Genomic DNA, 24206 nt, shown 5'->3' on the forward strand with positions numbered 1-24206 from the left:
ATGTAAATATGAACTTTTAAAATAAAAATAAAAAACATGTATTGTATTATTCCCCTCTTCTGTGCTTTTTCAACAGGAGACAGTAATCAAGTTTATTAAAAAATGTATTTTGACAACAGGTTTACATTATATTGTGGAGGTATGTAATAACGACAGGAAAGGTCTCAGTGTCTCACTCCAACTTTATTAACTGACTCTCACAAACTTCACATACAGTAAGCGCCAAAATCTCCACCCCAGCACTTCCTTTCAACTTGGGTGTGAGTGGAGCCACCTGGTGGTCCGCCACACATACCCCCTCCTGAACACACAGTGAGGTCTCTATTCAGTCCAGGACCCTGGGCCTAAGCAAACGGCCCGAATGACTGAACCTGGGAGGGAGAGAACAGGCAGAGGAAGGTCCACCCTGTGAACGAGGCTGGCGAAGGCGAGCAGGAAAGGCAGGAGGAGGCTCAAACGCCGGTGGGCGGGGGGTAGTCCTGGGGGGAAAACCAGAGTCTGTTAACCCCATCGAAGGAGGGCGGCCACGGCGAGGGGCCTGGGCCGGCACTACATGACTGTCCGGAAGAACATGTGCAGGTTTAAGTCTGTCAACACACACAGTCTCCCTACGACCCCCAAAATCCAAAACAAAATGTTTCTGGCCCGGTTCGATAACCCTGAATGGGCCGTCATACAGCGGCCGCAGCGGTGTCCGGTGGGCATCGTGCCTGACAAAAACAAACTTAGCAGTCTCTAAAGTCTTTGGAACAAAAGCGTCAGGCAGGCAATGGTGCACTGGACCAGGAACCCGAAGCGAGTGCAAAAGCGGGTTGAGAGATAGCACCGATGGATCGAAGCAGGGGGGAGGGTTCTCGGGCAAGAATTCTCCAGGCACGCGGAGGGGCTGACCAAACACTAGCTCAGCTGGGGAAGCGCCGAGATCCTCCTTAACCGCAGAGCGCAGCCCAAGCAAAACCCACGGGAGGCGGTCAACCCAATTTCCATCCTTTAAGGAGGCGCGAAAAGCAGCCTTAAGCGACCGGTGGAACCGTTCACACATCCCATTAGCTTGCGGGTTGTATGCGGTTGTGCGGTGGACCTTGGCCCCCAGTCCATCAGCCATGGCCGACCAAAGCTCGGAAATGAACTGGGGGCCTCTGTCTGAGGTAATGTCGGGGGGGGCCGAAACGCGAGACCCAGGTTGACAAAAACGCCTTGGCCACCACTGCTGCGGTAGTGGACGCCAGGGGGACCGCTTCAGGCCAGCGGGTGGTGCGGTCAACAATAGTCAAAAGGTGCGTAAAACCTTGTGACTGCGGCAGAGGACCCACCAGATCGACATGCACATGATCGAAACGTTTGCCGGGTATGAAGAACTGCTCCAGGGGCGCATTGGTGTGTTTATGAACCTTCGCACGCTGGCAAGGAATGCACGCCGCCGCCCATTCCTTAACCGATTTGCGAAGGCCCGGCCAAACAAATTTAGAGCTTACCAGTTTAACAGAGGCCCGGACCCCCGGATGAGAGAGAGCATGTACCGAGTCAAAAACTTGACGACGCCAGGAAACGGGAACCACCGGGCGAGGGCGGCCGGTGGAAACGTCACAGACCAGCCGTTCTGCACGGGTCTGTCCTCCAGTATGAGGCCCGTCTGCGTGGACTTAAGCGCGAGGATGTCTGGGTCACTGCTCTGATGGGTAGTAGTCTATGCCGAGAAAGACGTTAGAAACCAGCGCACGGGACAAACAGTCAGCCACATGATTGGATTTACCAGCCACGTGCCGAATGTCCGTGGTAAACTCAGAAATGGCTGCCAACTGGCGCTGCTGGCGTGCACTCCATGGATCAGAAACCTTGGACATGGCAAACGTCAAGGGTTTGTGGTCCACGTATGCGGTAAAGTGACGACCCTCAAGAAAAAAACGGAAATGACGAGTCGCCAGGTGGAGAGCCAGTAGCTCCCTGTCAAAAACGCGGTAATTGCGCTCACTGTCACGTAGCATACGGCTGAAAAAGGCGAGCGGTTGCCAGACACCCGAGATTCGCTGTTCCAGCACCGCACCCACCGCTATGTCCGACGCATCGGTGGTCAACGCAATTGGGGCCGACGGGGATGGGTGGGCCAGAAGGGCAGCATTAGCTAATGCTGACTTAGCATCAGAAAACGCTTGGATGCTTTCCGGAATCCAGTCAACGGAGTCATTAGCCTTCTTACATTTTAACGCCCCATAAAGGGGCTTCAGCAGATGTGCCGCTCTGGGGAGAAAACGGTTGTAAAAATTCACCATCCCCCAAAATTCCTGCAGTGCCTTAACATTCGTGGGACGCGGAAAATCTGAAACAGCTCGGACTTTGTCAGGCAACGGAACCGCGCCCTGGGCGGAAATACGGTGCCCGAGGAAGTCGAGAACCGGCAACCCAAACTGGCATTTAGACGGATTAATGATCAGTCCATGCTCCGCCAAACGCCGAAAAACCTGACGCAGATGGAACATGTGTTGCTCCTCCGAGCCGCTGGCCACCAGTATATCATCAAGATATACAAAAACAAAGGGCAGCCAGCGCAAGACCGAGTCCATCAACCGCTGGAAGGTTTTGGCGGCACCTTTCAGGCCAAAAGGCATGCGCAGAAACTCGAAAAGGCCGAAAGGTGTAATGACGGCGGTTTTGGGGACATCCTCCGTGCGCACGGGAACCTGGTGATATCCCCGTACCAAATCGATCTTCGAAAAAACCGAGGTCCCCGCAAGATGGGCGGAAAAATCTTGGATGTGGGGAATGGGATAACGATCGTTCTCTGTGACGTTATTGAGACGGCGGAAATCCCCACAAGGTCGCCACCGACCGTCAGATTTGGGCACCATGTGTAACGGGGAAGCCCAGGCACTATTCGAACGCTGCACGATGCCCAGGCGCTCCATGGTGGCAAACTCTTCCCGAGCGACAGCCAGTTTGGCAGGGTCGAGGCGAGGCGCTGCCGCAAAACACCGGGGCCCTACTGTAGTTATGTAATGCTCCACCCTGTGCTTCGTCACAGTGCTCGAGAAAGTGGGGACAGTGAGTGAGGGAAACTCAGAAAGCAAACACTGAAAAGCGTCACCCGAATCTACTGAGTTAGCATGCACCACGGGCTGGGCACCCCGAGTCAAACAGGGTAATGAGGAAAATGACACAGCATCAATTAAATGTCTGTTAGCAACATCAACCAGCAGTCCGTGAGCACAAAGAAAATCAGCGCCTATTATAGGCACAGAGCTAGCAGCAACAACAAAGTTCCACTGAAAGTCACGGTCATGAAAGCGAACAGTCACCAACCTTTCACCGAAGGTTTTGATGGGGGAGCCATTAGCCGCAGTTAGCAATGGCCCGCAGCCCTCAGCTAGCCTGTCCGAGCCAGCCGGGGGAAGAAGGCTCTTCTGTGAGCCGGAGTCCACCAGGAAACGCCTCCCCGAGCGTGAGTCCTCTATGAACAGCAGCCGTTCCTTGTTGCCAGCGGTCGCGGCTGCTACAGAGCGCTGGCGTGCCCGTTTCCCTGGGTCTGGAAACTGCAAGGCGGGAGACAGCGCCGTGCCTTCGCTCCAAAACGCTGGTGATAAAAACAAAGCCCTTTTCCGCGGTGCCGCCATGCAGCGATTCCAGCCACCGTGGACGAGTCGGAGGGCCCCTGGAGCATCGGTGAGGGGGCGGGGGAAACGGCTGGTGAATCCGGGACAATCGCCTGGACGCCGAAACTTCTGGTAGCCAGGAGGATGCGATCCGCCTCTTCCGCAAGGGAGCGGTAATCTTTCGTGGCCAATAGCGGGGAGTTGGCAAGGCCAGCGCGCACTGGAGCCGGCAGCTGTCGGAGAAAGAGGTGGGTGAAGAGGAATCCTCCGTCGTCCGCGCCCAGTAACGACAGCATGCTCTCCATGAGCTCGAGAGCTGTGCCGTCGCCCAAGCCCGCGAGGGAAAGGAGTTTCTCGGCTCGCTCAGCATCAGAGAGGGAGTAACGCCGCAGCAGCAGCGCCTTGAGGGCGGTGTACTTGCCTTGGGCTGGGGGGTCCCGGAGGAGAGTCATCACGCGGCGGGTTGACAGCGGGTCAAGTGAGGCCACCACATGGTGGTATTTAGTATCGTCGGCTGAAACTCCACGAAGAGCAAACTGAGCTTCTACGTGCACGAACCATGAAGGAGGGTCGTGAAGCCAAAAATCCGGCAATTTAAGCGCCACAGCAAACGCAGCCATCGGCGGAGGTGGAAGTCCGGCGGCAGCCGATGCTTCCAGGCCGGAGCTGGCTTCGTCTTCGAGCCTTAGCATGTTCGCCACAGGGGTCACCAATGTGGAGGTATGTAATAACGACAGGAAAGGTCTCAGTGTCTCACTCCAACTTTATTAACTGACTCTCACAAACTTCACATACAGTAAGCGCCAAAATCTCCACCCCAGCACTTCCTTTCAACTTGGGTGTGAGTGGAGCCACCTGGTGGTCCGCCACAATATTAGTTTTTTACTTCAGTGTAATTATTGTACAAAAAACAACAGTTGAACACAGTGAATTTTGCATTCATTAACAAAGTATACCGTTATGTATTCTGCATTATCACTATATTCTCCACAGTGAAATTCTGGCAACCACAGCTGCCAGCAATTTACCGTAATATTGAACTTTTTTATATTTATTTTATACAGTTTCACTGAATTTAACAATGCAAGACTGTAATCGGGTTAACAGAATGTCTGTTGTTTTTAAATGAATTACTATGAACAGCTTTATGGTTCTTTATTGTGAATTTTACATTAAGCAGCAAAGTATACCGTTATGTATTCTGCATTATCACTATATTTTCCATGGTGAAGTTCTGGCAACCGCAGCTGCCAGTAATTTACCATAAATTCTACTTTTTTTTTTCTTTTTCTTTTTTTACAGTGGATTAAGCTTTTCTCTTCTCTTCTTCTCTTCTCTTCTCTTCTCTTCTCTTCTCTTCTCGAGGCGGATTGCCCTTCAGTCGAGGTAATGAAGCCACTCTATCAAACACCTGTACCTCCTCCAGTTTGCCGCCCACCTCCCATTTCTTCCCTAAAAGGACAATAGGACGCGGCAGTGGTTGAGCTACACTGCACAGCTTAAGGACAACATTCGATCTTACTGTAACTTGTGGCTTAAGCTTGTTTACACAATGGCTCATGGTAGCTCATGGCGCTGTGAAAAAATACCCGTCACATGTCACCATGCAGTGATGCTAATATTCTGCCGTCTTCCATCATGTTGCACTGTTCTCCACCAAATGACCTTGAGATTCCTCGGCTGGAACGAGAGGTTCTCTGGGGAGCCTCCTTTCCTCTCTCTGCAATACCACACTGAACACATTGGCCATATGGGTATGGCTCTGTAGACCAGTGCTCCAACACTGAGGAGCTTTATATGCATAAACGACAGCAAGACAGATTCCTGGTTGAGGGCTGATGAAATCCGTCCTTTTTCTTATATGCCCAAAGCTGCTTCTTCCAACTGTCTCTGTGTTGCTCCCATTTTTTTTTCTTTCTGTCTCTGCAGAAGTGTGCTGAGTGGGGTCGTGGCATTGGCAGTGGCAGCATCTGCCAGTGAGGACAGGGGCCAAGGAGAGTGAGTGCCTCCTGTTTGTCTCCATCGTCTCCAAACCCCTAACCATATTCTTCCTGCTAATTAACCTGCTGATGCCTCCTTACTGTGTACATTTTGAAGTGGGGAGGGTGGGGTAGAGTGGGGGTGGAGGGGAGTGGAATAAGTGTGTGCAGCAGGTGTGGAAGCAGAAATAGCAGAAATAGCTTAATAGTGTTAACTCGCCTTCCTGTTTGTATGCAGAGCAACATCAAGAGTTTACAGATGTCATTTTTAAAAAAACATTTTTCATTTTTTTTTTTCCGGTCCATCACGAGCAAACGTAATCCGAGAGCAAAACCTAGCGATGAAGGGATCTGCCAATCCCTTACGTAAGCTCATGCATACATGCCACAAAGCAAAAAGGACGTAACATGGCGATGATGGAAAACCAAGGGAAGGAGGTGCAAACCTGCCTGCTGACACACACTGTGAGGTCAGAGATGCAGATGGCAAAACTGGCTACGACTCCCCCCCGGCTTCAGGTTGCCAGGATTATTGCCGGAAAGTAGAAAATGCACCACAGTCCAAGCGCTAGCCTCTTTAGCACAGAAGTTCAATTTCCTTTAATTTTTGCCAGGGGCCCATTATCTTCCCATTCTGACTTTTTCCACTTTGTAGTGAGAGCAAGCACTTTTGTTTATCCTTATGAAAATGAGTTCCTGAAGGTAATTGCATCCGTGTTGCATTCAGCATGTTGTTCATTAGGAGAAGGAGTTATAAATGGGAGCTCTCAAAGCGTATGTTCACGTCAGGCTCTGCTGCTCCCTCTGCCACCACGGACGACACACGCATCACTCACTCCCTCGCAGGAACAGACAAATATATGGCTGCACCCTGCCAGCGGGAACAAAAATGGTAAGAGGTGGGGGGGGTGGAGGCTGAAAGGGGATGGAGGAAGAATGAGGAAATATCAGTGGCAGAGGCCATCGAGAGAAACTGCCAAACAGAATAGAGGAGTAACGCCACGACCAGAAATTTTCCTTTGAAGATGAAACAAAGCAAAGGAGTATATCTGCACTGGACATAGGGGAAACTGAAGAGGTTGAATAAGGAGAGGAGTAAAGCACGGCTTATCAGGCAGACTGGCAGGAGAAGTTTCCAGCCCTCCACCCATCAGAGATCTCGGCTGTTCAGATGTTTGGTTGGCGTTAAAGGCAGACAGACAGATTGCAGCCAATGATATGTGTTGGGAATCATCGCAGAGATGGGCTAATGACAGGAGGGGAGAAGCCGGCAGATGGCTCCCGTCAGGGAAATGTGCTTGCAGCACTGTCCCAGTGGTCTTCACTGAGGCTGCATGAACGTTTGGGATTGAAGGGAATAAGTAATGGTTAGTAAAAAGGAAGAAACTTTTCAGACAAGGTGGAGAGAGACTGTCCTCTGCTCGACCTCCTGTTTTAGAGAAGGAAAAGATGCTGGGAATTAATGACGCTCATACCGTGCTGTCTTGTTTGTATGGGAACATATTAGTGAATAACGAAGAGAACCTCTCCTGGGTCTTTGCACGGAGAAGTTGAATGCCTCTGAAGTTAATGATATTACCTGATATTGGAAGCTAAAAAAATGACCCAATATCTTTAATTTCACCATAGAGCATAGTCTCCTCTTTTGGCAGAGGGCAGGGATTATACTTGAAACAAACTAGTTCACAGTTGTTGAATATGTTCGACTGCAGATATATTTACAGCTGTTTCAAACTGCCACACGCAGCTGGTGAAAAATATTGTTGAAACGGGTATAACAGCCTGCAGTGCTTCATTACCAGTATCTTAAAGGTGTTCAGTCACACCTGGCCGCATTTAAAAAAGCTAAATAACTACCAGTCAGTAAATTAATAAATGGATAATTTAAAAGAAATGTTTACACTCCCTAGACACTTTATTAGGTACACCTTGCTTGTTCTGGGTTGGACCCCTCCTTTGTCTTCAAGACATCTTTAATTCTTTGTGGTGCAGATTTGGTGAGGTGCTGGATCTCACAGTTGCTGCAGATTTGTCGGCTGAACATCCATGATGCGAATCTCCCATTTCACCATCATTGGTTGAGATTTGGTGACTGTAGAGGCCGTTTGAATATAATGAACTCATTGTCATAGAAATGAGTTTGAAATGATTTGCACTTTGTGACATGGCAGATTATCCTGCTTGAAACAGCCATAGTAGAATAAGAGCATTCAGACATGCACGTTTGAAACAAGTGGTTATTTGAATCAGTTTGCCCTCCTATCAGTTCGAAGCAGTCTGGCCTTTCTCCTCTGACCTCTAACATGAATAAGGCATTTTCAGAGAGAGGAACTGCTGCTCACTGGGTATTTTCTTCTCTGTAAACTGTAGATCAGAAATTTCTGAAACATTTCTTTCGGGTGTACCTAACAAAGTGGCCATTGAGTGTATATGTGTAATGTGTTCAATGATTATTTGTGACCTCTATCCAGCTCTCTGAAGTGGGCGTGTCTGTCTGAGTATGACTTTTAGGAAGTTACTAAAGCTTCCCCTCCACTGTTCTGAAAATGTGGAAGAGTTTTGGATGAGCTTGGCTGATCGTACACTGATTTCTCCACTGATTTCTCCACTGAATCCACAAAGATAAAGTTATTTGTGTCCTCCGCTCAACTCCCAGTGAGACATATTATCACTCTACAGACCTATACATAAAATGGTACTTGCTACTCTGGAACAAACTGATCAGCAGTGAATCATTCCTGAGTAACTCAGGTCCAATGACTAAATAATAGATAGCCATGAAACAGAGAACAGACTGGGAGCTGCTATTAATTAACTTTTAATAACTTTTTAGTATTATTAATTTGATTTTATTAATTAGATCATAAATATCAGCTCTGTGTCAGACTGTCCACAATGTACCCCTGCCTCTCGCCCTATGACTGCTGAGTTTTCCGTGCCTCTTTGTCACTCTCTGCCCTTCTCTCCCCAGTCTCTGAGTGTCATGGTATAAAGGGTTGCAAGTGGCAGCTTTTGTCAACAATTCCTTAGTATTCGAGTATGTGTCATCTTCTCATGTGGGCCCACATTCCCCTGAGTAGAGGCTAAACAGATCAAAACGGACTAATCTGGTTGCGGCTCCTCTTGTCTGCTCCGCTTGTTCTGACAATCTGGGATGCTTCAGTTCAACGTGTTGTCTGACTGTCCACGTCTGTGATGTTCAGCTCTGTTGAAGAGTTCTGGATGAGATGGTTTCAGATCAGCTGTCAATATGGCAAGTGAGCTGAAATTCCAGCAACAGATTGACAGTGACAGTGCTTCTCCTGGGCAGATCAGATGCACGAATCACAAACAGACTGAAACAGAATCTTTTGTTTATTTGCAGAGTAAATGTGATATTATGTTGTACAAAGGACACGTCACCATGTCTGTCTTCTTCAGTTTGCCAGAGTAATATGAAGAGTGATATCGTCTTCCTCTATTTCCGTTTCTTTTCTTTGCTCTGCATCAGATCGCAAAACGAGAGGTCTGCAGAGTAGGATATTTGGTAAGATGCGAGAATGGCTAATGTTCGCTACATTTCAATTATCCTGAGTGAGTCATTGCGAGTGGCCCTCTACTACATCCTGCTAGTCTGCGTGGGCGAATATATCTGAGTGTGTCAGACTCAGCTGATGCTGGCTTATGAATTTAGCCAACGCCATTGCACCACAATGAGGGGAAGTACTTTTTAATGCAGTAGGGAAATGGTCATTAGTTTGGCAGCTTCATCATCATTAGGAGTCTTAAATAGGTCAGCCGCTGACTTCAGGAGGGTGAATATGCTCTCGTTCGCAAGAGAAAAAGGGAGACTTGGTCTGTGTATTCATTAAACGCTGCGGTCTATGAATATTCATATGCATTAAAGTGAAACTGAATTTGTTAATTAAACTTGTGTTAGCGGTTTAATACGTAGACATGCAGCACTTTTTATTTTCAACGTCATTCAAAACAAAGTTGCCAACAATGTATAGCAGCTTGTGCCCAGACATTTGTAACCTGGAGCTTGCTCCTTCATGACAAAGTACCATCAGGCAGCTACAGTGTAAAACTTATACCCCTCAGGGATATACTATGCTGTGCTCCCAGAGTGAGCAAACATGCATTCACACACACCAGCCACAGCTTTATTTCACTCCACCTGTTTGATAATGCTCACACAGTGGCTCATATTGTGATTTTTTTTCAGGCCTGAATTGGACTCTTTATGGCCTGAACAATAATGGAGACAAAATATGGATTACATAGAAATTCATCATACACTGCAAATGAGCGTGCAGCAATGTGCATATAAATATGTATTTTCCTCAGCCATGGGGATAAACAGGCCTGTATATTTAGAAAAATATGCTTATTATTATTCAGGCGTGAGATTCATCTCAGGCTGCCTCACCCGGATGAACGCGCTGTTCTTTGATGTTTAGAGTTAAGATAAGAGTCATTGTTTTATGTTTTTGCCCATGAATATTTGTAATTCACGGTATGCCAATTGTGCATTTAGCTTTATATTCTAAAGGTTGATGTTTAGAGCTTTTCCAGTACACGGAAGAACAATGAGCAGAGCAGAAGAGAGAAAAAGCATCCAGTTAAATCTTTGTTTTATTTTGGTGAATGTTAGAATAGTAAGTGAGCGCTGAGAAAGTCTCATATTAAATCACCACTTTTTAAGTTAAGCAGTAAAATAATAGTTTGCGACCTTTTTCAGCATGTCTTCCAAAGACAGAATATTTTTCCAACTATGTATTAATAGTTCTCTTCATGTTCTGGTGGTAAATTAATTCCACTTACCCAGTGCTGTTGTTTTCTATTCTCTTTTCAATCTTTTAGTATTCACCATTTTATTCTTAAAAAACAAAACTAAAACAAAGTTTGCACAATTCTAACCAACTTGAAAGTCAATATTTGGTATGACCAGCTTTATCCTGGAACACAGCCTGAACCCTTGTAGGGAAGCTTTCTTGTCATTTATTGAAGAAGTCTTAAAGAAAAGTTCTCCAGGCTTCTTGAAGCTTTCACAGCTCTTCTTTGGATGTTGGCTTTCTGTTCCGTTCTCTGTCAAGATGACCTGTCACCACTCCATAAGACCTGTTGTCACTCATTTTCAGTCCCGTTCTTGTGTAATTTGGCATATTTCAGACTTCTCCCTGTTTCCTTTCCTTAATAATGGCTTCTTGACAGCCACCCTTCCACTGCGACCATTTCTGATGAGGCTTCAGTGAACACTAGATGCATCAGCTGAAGGGTAACGTGCGTCTCTCAGGTCCTGTGTCAGGTCTTTGCTGGATTTATTTCTTAAAGACTTTCAGATACTGCTCATCTGTTGTAGACACTTTTTGTATGCCTACTCCTTCTTCTTTTGTCCTTGTGTCCTTCTGTGACAGGCTGTTTTCAAAAAAGTGCCTAAAGATACAATTTAAAATTGTTCTATGTTGCCATTTAAATCAGCTGTGTTGGATCAAGGACACATCTAAAACCTGCAGGACACCGGCTCTCGAGGCCTGGAGTTTGACACCTGTGCTTTAATGCATAGCTCAGCATTAAGTGGCTTAAAAAGAGGTGGCTCAAGACTTTTGCAGAGTACTGTAAATTGTGGATATGAGCGTGTGTTGAGTGCTGAACAGAAAAAAACAAGGGAAAAAACATCAAAGACACAAAGAGCTCAATTCACTGTTAACCCAACACTGTTATTTACAATATATGTGGCAAACACACAGTAGTCATCCTTGCTGTATATATATATATATATATATATATATATATATGTGAGTATTTGACAGAAGAGGCAGCATATACCGTATGGATGCACACACGCAGAGACAGGAAAAGCTGACCTTGTGGTTTTAGTTTCAAGGACACTGCCATCGATCTTCTGGTGAAGGGGGGTCACTCTGCAGGTGTATACTGGATTAGTCTGAGAGGGCTGGGAAGGAAAAATACAGCTTTAGCATTTTGTGTGTGTGTGTGTGTGTGGGGGCTACATATATATGTACAGTACAGCCTCTTTGTTCCATCAAAAGTCTTTGCCTTTGTTACAGAAGAGAATTTGAGACCTTATTACACGAGAGTGCACACTTGGGACACGCACAGACCTACTTCAGCACAAATTACCTAATGAACATAAATATGCAGAAGTCTTGTGCTGCAGTATCTGCTTTTGATATTAGTGTTGCCTTCGGGGCAAAGAGAATCTCCCTTTGTTTGAGCAACAGGACATTTCCTCATGTAAAATGCAGCAGAGGAGAATATTGAGCAGTAGCATTTCTTCTGTCACAGAACGAACAGTAAGTCAGCGTGCATTGATTACATATCACTTCATCAAAGTGTTTATGATAGAAAACAGTTGCAGTGCAGGGTGTGGCATCACACTTCAATTTGTCGTCTAGAAGAATACAGTGTGGTAAGCCAATGTCACTTTGCCCCGCTGTCTGCGGAGCTGGCAAGTAGTGGCTCCGGGCAAACTCTTTGAAATATCGCTCTGTGACAGTGCAAACCTTCACCTCAGCTCAGATCTGCCTAAATGATTTTAGCTGTAGGTGAGAAATCCCAGCTTTTGATTTAGCAAGGGAGCATGCAAGTAAAGATTTCCCAGTGGAGGGCAAGTTCACAGATATATATCCAGAGAGGTAAATGTCTAGCTCATTTCCAATTATGGTTTAACGAGACGGATTGAGGTCAGAGCCAGAGAGCACGGCCACGGGAACCAGCCGTGAGATATACTTGTGGGAATGCCAAGGGGGAAAAGGGGGCACAAGGGGTGGTGAGAAAAATTGGAAGTCCTAGCACGCCACCCTGAGTGAGAGGAATGATTTTTCTCTCTTTTGCCCTCCCTTTCTTTCATATACGCACTCAAGGAGCAGTCGGAGGCTGGGGCCTGAGATGGTGCCAGCCGCCCATAAAGGCTCCAGTGATTCTGTGTGGAGAGTTAACCTAGCAACCAAAGAGAGAAAGTGAAGCAGCCGGCTCCTTTCTCCGAGGTCCACTTTAAGACTGTGTATCAGGAGAATATTGTCCTCTATGATAACTCCTCCAGCACAATGCATTATTTCAAAGGGGCTTGGCAGAAACTGCTCTCAAGTCAGTGGAAAGTCAATGATATGGAGAGGAGGGAGGTGACAGCGTAGTTCAGACTGACAGCTCAGTGACTAACTGAGAGAGGTGTCGCTGCCACTCTTTTCGAAAGGCTGACTATTGTCTTAGCTTGTTTGTTCGCTCGCTCTTTTCACCGTGGCTTCCTGCAGACAAGGCCCGAGAAAGCCTCAGTCCCGCTACAAATCCCTGTTTAAACATCTTGTAATAGTTTGGGATTCTACCTCGAAACAAACATGCATCTTTGTTTCTCAGCAGATGTAATCCCTGCGGTGGGGTTCTAATTGAGAAATGCATAAAAGATTAAACACCTACAAGTTTAAAGGATTTACAAGCCATACAAGTAAGTACCATTAACACATACGAGCAGAGCTGCGGTCACACGCTTTCTTTGAACAGATGCTTATGAAAGCATCAGTAGTAGCAGCTGTAAAAGCAAACTTTTTTTTATCATGATTTGAAATCTGTCACCTAACGCACACAACAGCTGGGTTTCTGGCATGATATTGCACAGTACGTCGCCTCTTTATTAAAAAAAACAACTTTTTAAAAGAAAATATATTGTTCAGTTTGGAAGCTGCACTTGCGGCAGGTGTTTAGCTGGTAATCTCACTGTCAATATAGTAACTCCTTGATTTGATCTGCCAGTCATATGGAAAGCAAGGCCTGTATTTGGGCTTTAAATTTCCCCGACTGTATTTTTTCTTCACCTTGCCAAATGGAATGGAAAATGGAGAAGATACAAAAGTGCTTCGAGGACAAAAGATATATCTTTGCAAAGGTCAGGGTGTTTGTTCCTCCAAGATATTGCTCATGATTTTGCATACGGTCGTCTGGGACAGAGTCATGTGTATGTGTGAGCAATTGTGCATGTGTGCATGCGTATGCCTGTAGGTGAGGGAATATGTGTGCACATAAAGCATGTTCGTCTTCAAGAGAGTGTGTTTCTTCAAGGCCTGCTGCTTGTATCAGTTTACGACAGCCCCGGAGCTAATGCGATTCAGAGCAGAGAATAAGGCTGTGCATTTTAACAGCTTGGCCAGTGGCGCACAGCGGCCAGCAAAGCGCGAAGGAGCAACAGTAGCCGAGCTATATGTCTGTGCCAGATAGTCTACCAGGGCTGCTTAGTAAGGAGCTGCAGTTCCAGCCTGTCTCTCCAAGGGACCAGGCCAGGCTGAGACATGAGGAAACAATCTGAGAGGGAACAGAAAATCATTCACCTGTTTATATCTAGTAGCTCACAGGTTGCTTTCTGCTCCAATCTCCTTTGCTTTTCGTCCTTCCCCCAATTCCATACTTCCTTGCAAGCTCACCCATCACTCCAGCTGTCAGTGTGTGTGTGTGCATGTGTGTATCCATGCATGTATGCTCATAAATCACCAGGAAAGCTACTATCTTGAGTAAAACCATTTTATCCATCAGGGGGTAGAGACAATTCTGCATGATCTACATGTGTGCAACCTTCGACACGCACGTACACATAAATGCAAAAAGGACACTGCATGACAGACACTTCACACAGCACAAAGTCACATGATAGACAGTCGGGGTAATTAATGTAGACAAAAGGACAGATATTTTCAGTCAGGACAAACCATGTGAGAGCACGTGAATGGGAAGTCGTACATCATGTCTGAACAGTATCTGTCAGTCTAAAACTGTATGTTGGACACTAAATACAAACCTATTCAGGGCTTACATTTTCCCACCATACAGCCAGAATTGGATGGACAAATCGTGATACTGTGACATATTAACACAATGAAATTGCTTATATTGTCCTTACAGTAGTAGTTGAAGACGTACTCAGATTACCCTTTACTTGTACTAGAGGTATAAGTGCTGTTCAGTCTACCCTAGCTGGTCATGGCAGACGGCTGCCCCTGCCTGAACCTAGTTTTGCAGTCTTTCTTTCAAAAGGGAGTTTTTCCTTCCCACTGTCCCCAGGTGCTTGCTCACAGAGGGTCACCTGATTGTTGGGGTTTCTCTCTATTATTGCAGGGTCTTCACATTACAATATTACTGTATGTGCCTCAAGGTGACTGTTGTGATTTAGCGCTATATATTTGAATAAGCTGGAATAACACAAGCAGGTTGTGCATTTAAAACAAATTCTGAACACATTTTAATGGCCACTAAATTATTTTTACTTTCCACAATAATTAGTTAACACAACAAAACTCCGCTTTCAGCTTTAGGTTTATTTTAAAACTATTTTTTTGCAGGCCTCTAATGTAAATGTGGCTGTTGCTAAAGCACTTTGGGCCAACTTGTGTTGTTTCAGTGTGACATACAGTAGTGCATTTCCAAAAAACATAAACAAAATTCAGTGGGCTACATACCTCAGGTAGAGGATAGAAACAAACGATCAATCCTTTTGTACAAATATTGATCCATTATCAATACCAGCATTTAGATCAAGACATCCATGTTTATTACTCACAAGGGGCCACCACTGAATGTAGCTCCACATGTTGGATCTGGCAGATTTTTAACCCATGTGTCCTTTCTGATGCAGCTCCAAAAGGATTTGTGTCGCTTCTTAGGATTGAACCAGGGATCCTTTTCTTGTTTGGCAATTGTGGGAAACACTACAGTACAGACCCATTTAACTATGTTTGGATATTTGGATAATGTTTACTGGAAAAATGTTTCTAGGTGTGTCTGTGACATATTCAACCACTTTGTCTATCCAAATAAATGTAGTGCATTATCAAAATAAACTCACTTATTTATTATTTATTTGGTTCTCACAATAATAAAGCTTTATTAGAGTTTTTTTTCAAGGGATAAATCAGCTGAAACAGACTAAATCACATTGCAACGTCAAGGTCAAGGTCAAGGTCAAATTTATTTATATAGCACATTTCAAACAGCCGATGCTGCACAAAGTGCTTAACAATATAAAAATGGCATTAAAAAGCAACAATGCAATACAATAATAATAATAAAAAAACAATAATAGGACAATAAAAGAATTAAAACAATAACTAAAACTAATTCAAATAAGACCAAAGTGCTTGGATCATAGTGTGTTAAAAGCCAGGGCATAAAAATGTGTCTTTAGTAATGATTTAAATTGCTCAAGTGTTTGTGCAGATCTAATATTTAAGGGGAGACTATTCCAGAGTCTGGGACCTGCCACATAGAGAAGGATCTATCACCACGGGATTTGAGATAAGTCCGTGGGATGGACAGCATTAATTTTGAGCTAGACCTCATGGTTTTTCCTGGAGCATAGGCAGAGAGGAGCTCAGACAGGTAAGAAGGGGCTCGGGCATTAAGTGACTTAAAAACAAAAACTAAAACTTTAAATTGGATCCTGTAGGAGACAGGAAGCCAGTGTAAAGAAGTTAAAACTGGGGTTATATGCTCTCTCCGTTTGGTACCAGTTAGCAGGCGAACAGCTGCATTTTGAACCATCTGAAGACGATGGATGGTGGCCTGATCTAGACCATAATACAATGAATTGCAGTAGTCTAATCTGCAAGTAAGAAAAAGGTGAATAACACGCTCAAAGACGTTAGCCGGGAGGTATGGCTTTACCTTGGCTAGCTGTCTTAGCTGAAAAAAGCAGGACTGAACTACTGCACTCACCTGCTTATTCAATTTAAAAGAACCATCAATGTAGACACCGAGGTTTTTTACATGTATTTTACAATACAAGGAAAGGGCGCCCAGAGTGCTGTCGATATGATTAAAGTTGCCAAAAATGACAACCTCAGTTTTATTTTCATTTAGCTTTAAAAACTTTAATGACAACCACTGTTTGACATCGTCAAGACAGCGTAATAAGAGCTGGGGATGGTCTGACCCTGCTTTTAAAGGTAGATAAATGTGCAAATCATCAGCAAAACAGTGAAATGAAATGCTGTACCGCGAGAAGATGGAGCCCAATGGCAACAAATAGAGTGCGAACAGGGCAGGACCCAAAATAGAGCCTTGAGGTACTCCGTATTTAAGAGGGGCTATTTTGGAGTTGTGGGGGCCCATATTGACATGAAAAGACCTTTCTGACAAATAGGACCGAAACCACTGTAGGGCAGATCCTTTTAGGCCAGCATGAAATTCTAGCCCTGATAACAGGATGTCATGGTCGACTGTGTCAAAAGCTGCTGACAAGTCCAACAATAAAAGGGCAGCAGGGCTGCCAGAGTCCAGAGTTAAAAGAATATCGTTAAAAATCCTTAAAAGTGCCGTCTCAGTGCCATGTAGTGACTTAAAACCAGATTGAAATTTTTCAGAGATCATATTAAAATCAAGGTCATTACATTATTGGCCTGATAAACTGCACAGACAATAAAAACTGTACAGGTCTAGCTTAAATGTTTAAACACCATTACAACACAATTGAAAGTTGTCATATTTGCTACTAGGAATACATAGCAAATTTTCTCAAATTTAAATACTAAAGCAAACTTGGATATAAGTAAAATGTACCTGCACTTGATTGCCACTCTACCTTCAAATCTGCACCAATGGTACTGCCAGATAAAAAGAATGGAACTTTATACATTATTTTAATGTTGCACAGTGAAACAAACTTTATTTTTTTTAAAAGCTGCAATGAAAAAGCACATAATAAGAGAAGGGATAGAGAAGAGGATGGAAAAGTGTGTAGGAGAAGATTGCACAATAAAAGAACGATTAGGCACAGCAGATCAGAAAAAAGGGTTGAGAGTACATTGCAGCAGGAAGATGAAAAATAGAGAGGGAGAGCCGGCAGAACAGCGAGAAGAAATAGCTCAGAAGCAGGGATGGAGAAGGTTGTATTAGCAAGCTCAGATTAATGCAACAGCAAAGGGGATTGTCGAGAGAGCCTTTCATCATAGGAGGCGGCGATGGCAGCGTGACCGCTCGCTCTTTCTCAGATCCTGACCCCGTGTTATTACAGAGCAGCTCTCACCAGATCGCCAGGCTAAATGAAGCCATTGTGCTTACTGTGGCTGGCCTGATGTTGTTCTAATGAAGACAGAGACACGTGTCATATGCCAACCTGCAATGTTATACGTCAGCATATCATAAACACCAAATTTGCCATGTTTCCAGACAGATGCAAGACCAGTTGCTGTGCATTTATTTAACCTGCAGCTGATGTTGCCTGACATCAGATTTTGAAACTAGAAACAGAAAACGTGAGCAGAGACTGAAGTTACACTACATTAATATCACAAATTAAGGACATGTGGTCTGTAATATAATGTGTGGTTGTTCTGCCATTTGCAATCATCAACAACAAGAAATTTATATTATATTTAGTTTATAGTTTGACTCTTCCGCTCTTTAAATGATTTCCGCCTTCCTCTGAATTGCCCAGTTGTTACTCCTCTGTTCCCCGGGGTCTTATTTTTTCAAACTTAAGTAGCAAAGTAGGTTCTTACAGCAATTTTACTCATTTTAAAGGGTTAACGAATACACATCCTTCGTACTGATACAGATCCTCCACACCCTATTTTCCCCAACAGCACACACAAACAGAGGCCAGAAATGTTTGAAAAAGGTCCAGTGGGTTCCTCTGGTTATGTTGACTCATCCATGTGTGAAACGGAGACCAAATATTTGCTCTGCATGGCTTCAGCTTCTCAGCACACCTGCTGCATCTGAACCCCACGGCCATCAGCACCACAATAACAGACATATTCATTAGATTTCTGCTCATCATGCTGAGCATCTGGACTGTGAAGAAAAAAGAAAACTGAGCGAGGTAGGCACAAAATGGGCTGTAAGTAAAACTACATGTAGACCTTGGAATGACAACAGAATTAATGAAGTGTTCCAGCTTTTTAAAGCTGATATAGTTCTGTCTTTTAATCAACGTGAAAAAGAACATTTCCCTAACCTCGTTTTTCTCCTTCTCCTTTTCTTTTTTTTAGGATAATTTTTAAATCCATTAGAAACCAGCCAAGACAGAAGGTTTATTATAAATCAGAAAAATTATAAACTAATTTTATAATGTTATTGAGCTGCATCTCTTAATTATAAAATATATAAATGGTTGTCAGAGGTTTTGCATAACTAATACCAAACATTTATCAATCCATTTTCTAAAGAGCTTGTGCAGTTCATGGTCATGGAGAGTCTGGCATGGATCCCAGATATCACAGGGTGGGGGAGATGACTGTAGCTCCTGGACATGATTCCAGTCCACAGCACGACTTATAGTAAACAACAGTGGTAAAATAAATCCAAGTCAAATGGCTTTCTTTATCAAAAATACATTGATATGTACTGGGCTAATGAACTGTGTCAATGAGGAAGTGCTTAATTACTCATTGGAGAAAGTACAAACATACAAAGATTTGTCGTCTAGAAGAATACAGTGTGGTAACATGATCAACACATCATGTTACTTTGTTTTGCGTTAATCTATAATAAGACCTGGAATGCGCTGTCGCATTATCAGCTATCAATATAAATCCGAGGCTACAGTCCCACACACCAACACAAATCCCTATCCTAATAAAGACGTCCATAGGATCTTGAACACAAAGCCGACAACACAAAGCTAATCTGAAAAACAGCCCTGTCTGAAAAAGTTGCAAATAGCTGAAGCTGTGTTTGCAGTTTAACACAGTTGTTTCTGTCTAGGACATAGTCTGCACTTTACCATTAGACTCTTATTCTTTTATGCAATAAAAATAAAAGTAAGGTCCATACCTCCACTCCTCAAAAGTTGTAGACCGTGCCACCATTTTTCTCTTTCTTCCATTAAACCTTACATCAGCTGATTGCAGCACAAGTGCAAGCACATGTTTGATGATTATTTTTCATTCTATCCACTCATCATGCAGTAAACTGAAGAACTTTTGTAAAGCAAGTAACAACAGTTGTAGCTGAAATTGCAAAGCATTGAATTTGGTACGGATATTACAGTATGTGTGTTACATTGCTGCCTTTTTGAGAAATGTAGTATAATTACAGTATGTATGTATATATACTTTTACCTAATTCCTTAAATTTAAACAAGCTTGAAGTGTACTTATGGTTTAGTGCCTTATAACATGGTAAAACTCATGAATATTACCTGCTAAACATGAGCATGACAGAACTGTTATTGCCTAGCTCAGTCTGTGTTGTGTCTATTTACTGCCTCACAGAGCTGCGGGTGTGGCTGTAACCTTGTTTGTGTGAGTAGTGACAATGCCTACACGTGCCCTGAGCTCGAAGTTGGATGTGTGTCGCTAAGTGATCCAGCCGTGATACAAGGGGGCTCAGTGAAGCTGTCAGACACACTTTGCGTGGCAGCATCGCTCCCAGGTCAAACACAGGGCATCTGTGCCTGTCACTTCTCCACACCGTGTGTGTGTTTGCGTGTGTGTATGCATGTCAGAAGTGCTAAACCCAAGGTAGCTTCATCCATGAACCAGCGTGACAAACCTTTGGGAAAACGTATCGGCTGAACTGGTCCTCTTTCAAAACCACAGAGCAGCCATGAAGACAGATGCAGTCAAGAGAGGTGACCTCAGCCAACCTTCTATCAGACAAAAGGAGAAAAGGGATAAGCACCAACTCAAAAATCTGCTTTTCTTTCATCTGCCAACACTGTCTTCACTTTCAACACTTTCCTTTGGTCTGTGAGAATACTGGAGTGTAAACAGCTGTGTTAACCGTTCCACTATGATTAAACTAGATTACAGTAGCGAGCAAACGCAACATGATGTAGTGTTAGAGCCGAAAGGGTTTAACATGCAGCGTTAACGACAACATTATTTTTTCACTGGTTAGACATAAATGTTTAATCACCCTGTGGTGAGATTTTTTTAAATAATAAATTGGGACTTTTTCAATCATAAAACGCAAGATGCTTAATTTAAAAGGGTGTTGTTCCAATTGTAATTATTTATGAGAAAGTAAAAGCTTACTCTGAGGAAAAATGAGTAACCGATTATATGCACACGCTATTTGCTTTGGTCCAAAAATAAGCACTGGAGGCCATAAAATGAAATTAGTCCCATCATACACATTGCAGCAGATAGCGAGAGTGCTTTATAGTCGACTCTGTGGGACATAGAATGAGAGGGTACTGGTCAAAAAGACACAGACACATATTTGTGCTGTATTCACTTCAGAAGGTATTTCCTTAAGAACTGTGAATGGTAAATGGACTGATTCTTATATAGTGCTTATCTACTCTCCTGGAGCACTCAAAGCACCAGGCACGTGCAGAGGGGGCGGCGGAAGGGGCTTGAGCACCCGCCCCTTTCCTGATGGGTGCCCAAAGTGCCCTTTTGTTGAGGCAATTTTTTTTTAAAATTTTTAATTATTTTTTTTTTTAAATGTGTGTGTGCGTGTGGAGTCCTGTCTGTGCCCCTCAACAATAATATTTAACTATTAATCACATTTTTGCTAAATAAAAGGATCTGGCTTGCATCAGTCACATGATCACCATTAACCAATGATCGCCCTTGACGGCAGAACGCGCTGGTTACGAGCCGGGAACGAGCTCACAAAGTGCACGCGCATTTTTTGCGGTCCGGAGCTGTAGGAGAAACACAAATTAACTCAGAGACACAGACTGATGCGACAAAACCAGTAAGTAGGTGTACAGCGTACACTGTAGTCTAAAGCACACAGGAGTATTAGCTTATCACGTACACGTTGGTAAGCTGTCTTGTGGCAACTGACGAACTTAAACAAATGAGCGTGCTGTGTGTGCAACAGCGCCACAAACATTACCTGTCCTTTTATTAACTGCACAAGTCATAGCTGCTGGCTGACTGGGTAAGGCTGTCATGGGTCTGTAGCTCTGTCACCGTTTTAGGGAACATATTTAGTTTTAAAGTAAGTTACAGGGCTTTTCCTGCCTTTCTGGGGGGCTTATATTTCACTTAAAACGATCTAATATGCATGTCCACATAATAATGGATTATTATAATTATATTTTTAAAAAAAACGCTGTATTTTAAAGAACATACATTAAGAAACAGATTATATTAGATTTATATTTTAAATAAGACAAAATGCTGATTTTACAGCAGTAAAATTATTGTATCTCTACAGTTTAAAAATGTAATAAGCTTTCTGCCTGCACAGAGTGGATAGTGAAACAAATGGAATCATCATAAATACATTATTATAAATTTATTACTTTTTTTTGCTTTATTAATTGCTTTATTATTGTAGCTCTAGTAATAAATAATAAGGGAAGGATTCTGGATCAGCACCATGATGGAAACTTGTGCCCACAGTATATACAGTATTCTGAAGAAGGTCTAAAATGTCACTGTGTGTGCATGCATGTGTGTGTTTTATGTATATGGATTTTTGAATTATTACTCATAATATAATATTTTCCAGACATGGCTGGTAAGGACATGAGGAGGAAACAGTAGGAGCTGTGTGAGGCTACTAAAGGCAGTGGATCCCTCAGCAGCTGGATTACAAAGAGCACAGGTAACATTAACACATGTACCAGTTGTTGGAGAGGTATTCCAGTATAAAAATAATAATAAGCACAACTGAAATGTTTTGCTTCTATAACATTTTTCTGTCATCATTTTATTATAGATTAAGTGTAAGAGTTGTTAGGTGTGGATAATTAAATAATAGTTTATTGCAATAGCAAGTTGTGCCTTGTTCTCGGATGGACAGCAAGAGGAGAGTGATAGATGAGATGAGGGGATGGAAGAGAGGCAAAGAGTGATTCACAGGCAGGGTCTAGTTTATTTCTCAGTTTTTTGTTGCCTTATGGTTCCAAGCGCTGTCACCAATCTTTGCATTTTGTTATTATCTCATGACACTTGTTTAATCAGCTACCATCTCTCCTATGGACTTTTTAATGTCTACAGTCTCAGATCAACACAGTCCTGCCCTCCAGCACTATCAGCAGCATGAGAAGCAGCAACCCCTCAACAGCAACATTGTACCCATCAGGTAAAACATAGGCTACGTTTGCTTTGCCTCACAACAGTGATATAGTATGATGCGATCCCATATTAGATTCTTGATGAATGTGTGTTGTTGTTATTCAGCCTGGTTCAATGTGCCCCTTTTTAGCTTTGAGCACCCGCCCCTATAAACGTCTCTGCACGGCCCTGCAAAGCACTTCATACAAGCAAGTACTTTCCCCAAAATGAAAAGATTTGTCAATTTTTATCCAAAAATGGAAGCAGAGTCAAGCACACACAGACTGATATCTTCAAAACACGAGTAATGGATGTGCACAGACACACACACCCAGACCCATCAGCTGTAATGTTATTCTTTAATGCCCTCTTTTTCTTTTCATCTGGGCTATGTAGAGCTTTGAATTAGAGATTTCATGGACAATAAAGTAATCCCAGGTTCCACAGACTGTAAAACAAAACAAAACAAAAAAAAACCTTCAAGATTCTTGTTGATCTCACATTATTTTATTGAGTCAGTGTGCTTGGTGATATATATAAGTTTTGGTTTTCATTGTTTGAAAATGGATTCCACCGTGTGTTTTGTCTTCATTAGAGAATAAGCATAGCTTTTAATGATTCATGATGGGATGTTATATTATGCTGTTTTTTTCCAAAACTAAAATTGCTACTTTTTGCCTAAAAGTGTGTGTAAATAATTAATTTAGCCATTAAGCTCCATTAATTAATTTTCACTGGGGAATATCTTGTGACCTCCAGTTAAACTGTAGCCAGTTTCAGTACTATGACATTCACAGGAAGTGCTCAAAGCCTCCTTACACAGGCTTTGGCAAGACTTTTGTTTGCTTTTTTAGGGCACATATAACTAACTCTTAACACAAACTTGCTCTCTCACACAAACATTAAGTTTTGAGCCAGCATATAAGGGAAAACAAGTGTATAATTCTACCCAGATTGAAAGTTAATATTTGGTATGACCACCTTTACTCTTTAACACAGCCTGAACTCTCCTCCATGTAGGCAGCTTTCTCGCCACCTCTTTGCGTAGTCTTCAGGAATATTTCTCCAGGCTTCTAGAAGGACATTAAAAGGTCTTCTTTGGATGTTGGCTGCCTTTTGTTTGCTTCTCTGTAAAGATGATCCCACAGTTTTTTAGGCCCATTTCTCCTTCTTTTATCCTCCACTTGTCCCACTTCTTTAATTTCTTTAAGGACACACTGCACCCCATACTGAGATATGTAAGGTTTTTGGCAACTAACACTTTGGGAATCACCTTGTTTTTGCAAAACTCTGTCATTGTTGATATGTTTTGTCGATTAAAAGAAATGGGAACAAAGTTAATTAGACTGAAAATAAGTGAAATAGTACCCAATAATCAGAGATTAACTGTGAAAGACCTTCAGTGAGACTGGGAAACTACTGCTCAACATCACTTTAAAAAGTTAAAGTGAAGTTGGAAGTGAAATATAAAGAAATCAGGGTGGCTCAAAACTGTTTACAAAGTTACAACTTTGAGAGTAATGAACATCGCTCTATTATGTTTATGTGCTTCTACAATGTGCTATGTGTTCTGTTTCCCCTATAGGATGCATTTCACATCACTTCCTTAGAGACATCATTGCTGATATACATCTTTTTTTTTTTATCAGTTATGGAGCGCCTCCCCTTTGCTGACTCAAAAACTTCTTTCT

At 43.3% G+C, this 24206-nt stretch overlaps 1 protein-coding gene across 1 annotated transcript; it reads right to left on the reverse strand.

Moving 5' to 3' along the window:
• Positions 1-325: 325 nt before the first annotated feature.
• Positions 326-4279, reverse strand: LOC120440342. Its single transcript, XM_039612695.1, has 3 exons — positions 3868-4279; positions 3298-3820; positions 326-479 (listed from the first exon to the last, which is right to left on the reverse strand). The coding sequence occupies exons 1-3, from the start codon at positions 4277-4279 to the stop codon at positions 326-328; spliced, it is 1089 nt and encodes a 362-aa protein (XP_039468629.1).
• Between the last annotated feature and the right edge of the window lie 19927 nt (positions 4280-24206).

Source organism: Oreochromis aureus, linkage group 1 (assembly GCF_013358895.1).
Source record: "Oreochromis aureus strain Israel breed Guangdong linkage group 1, ZZ_aureus, whole genome shotgun sequence".
Taxonomy (NCBI): Eukaryota; Metazoa; Chordata; class Actinopteri; order Cichliformes; family Cichlidae; genus Oreochromis; species Oreochromis aureus.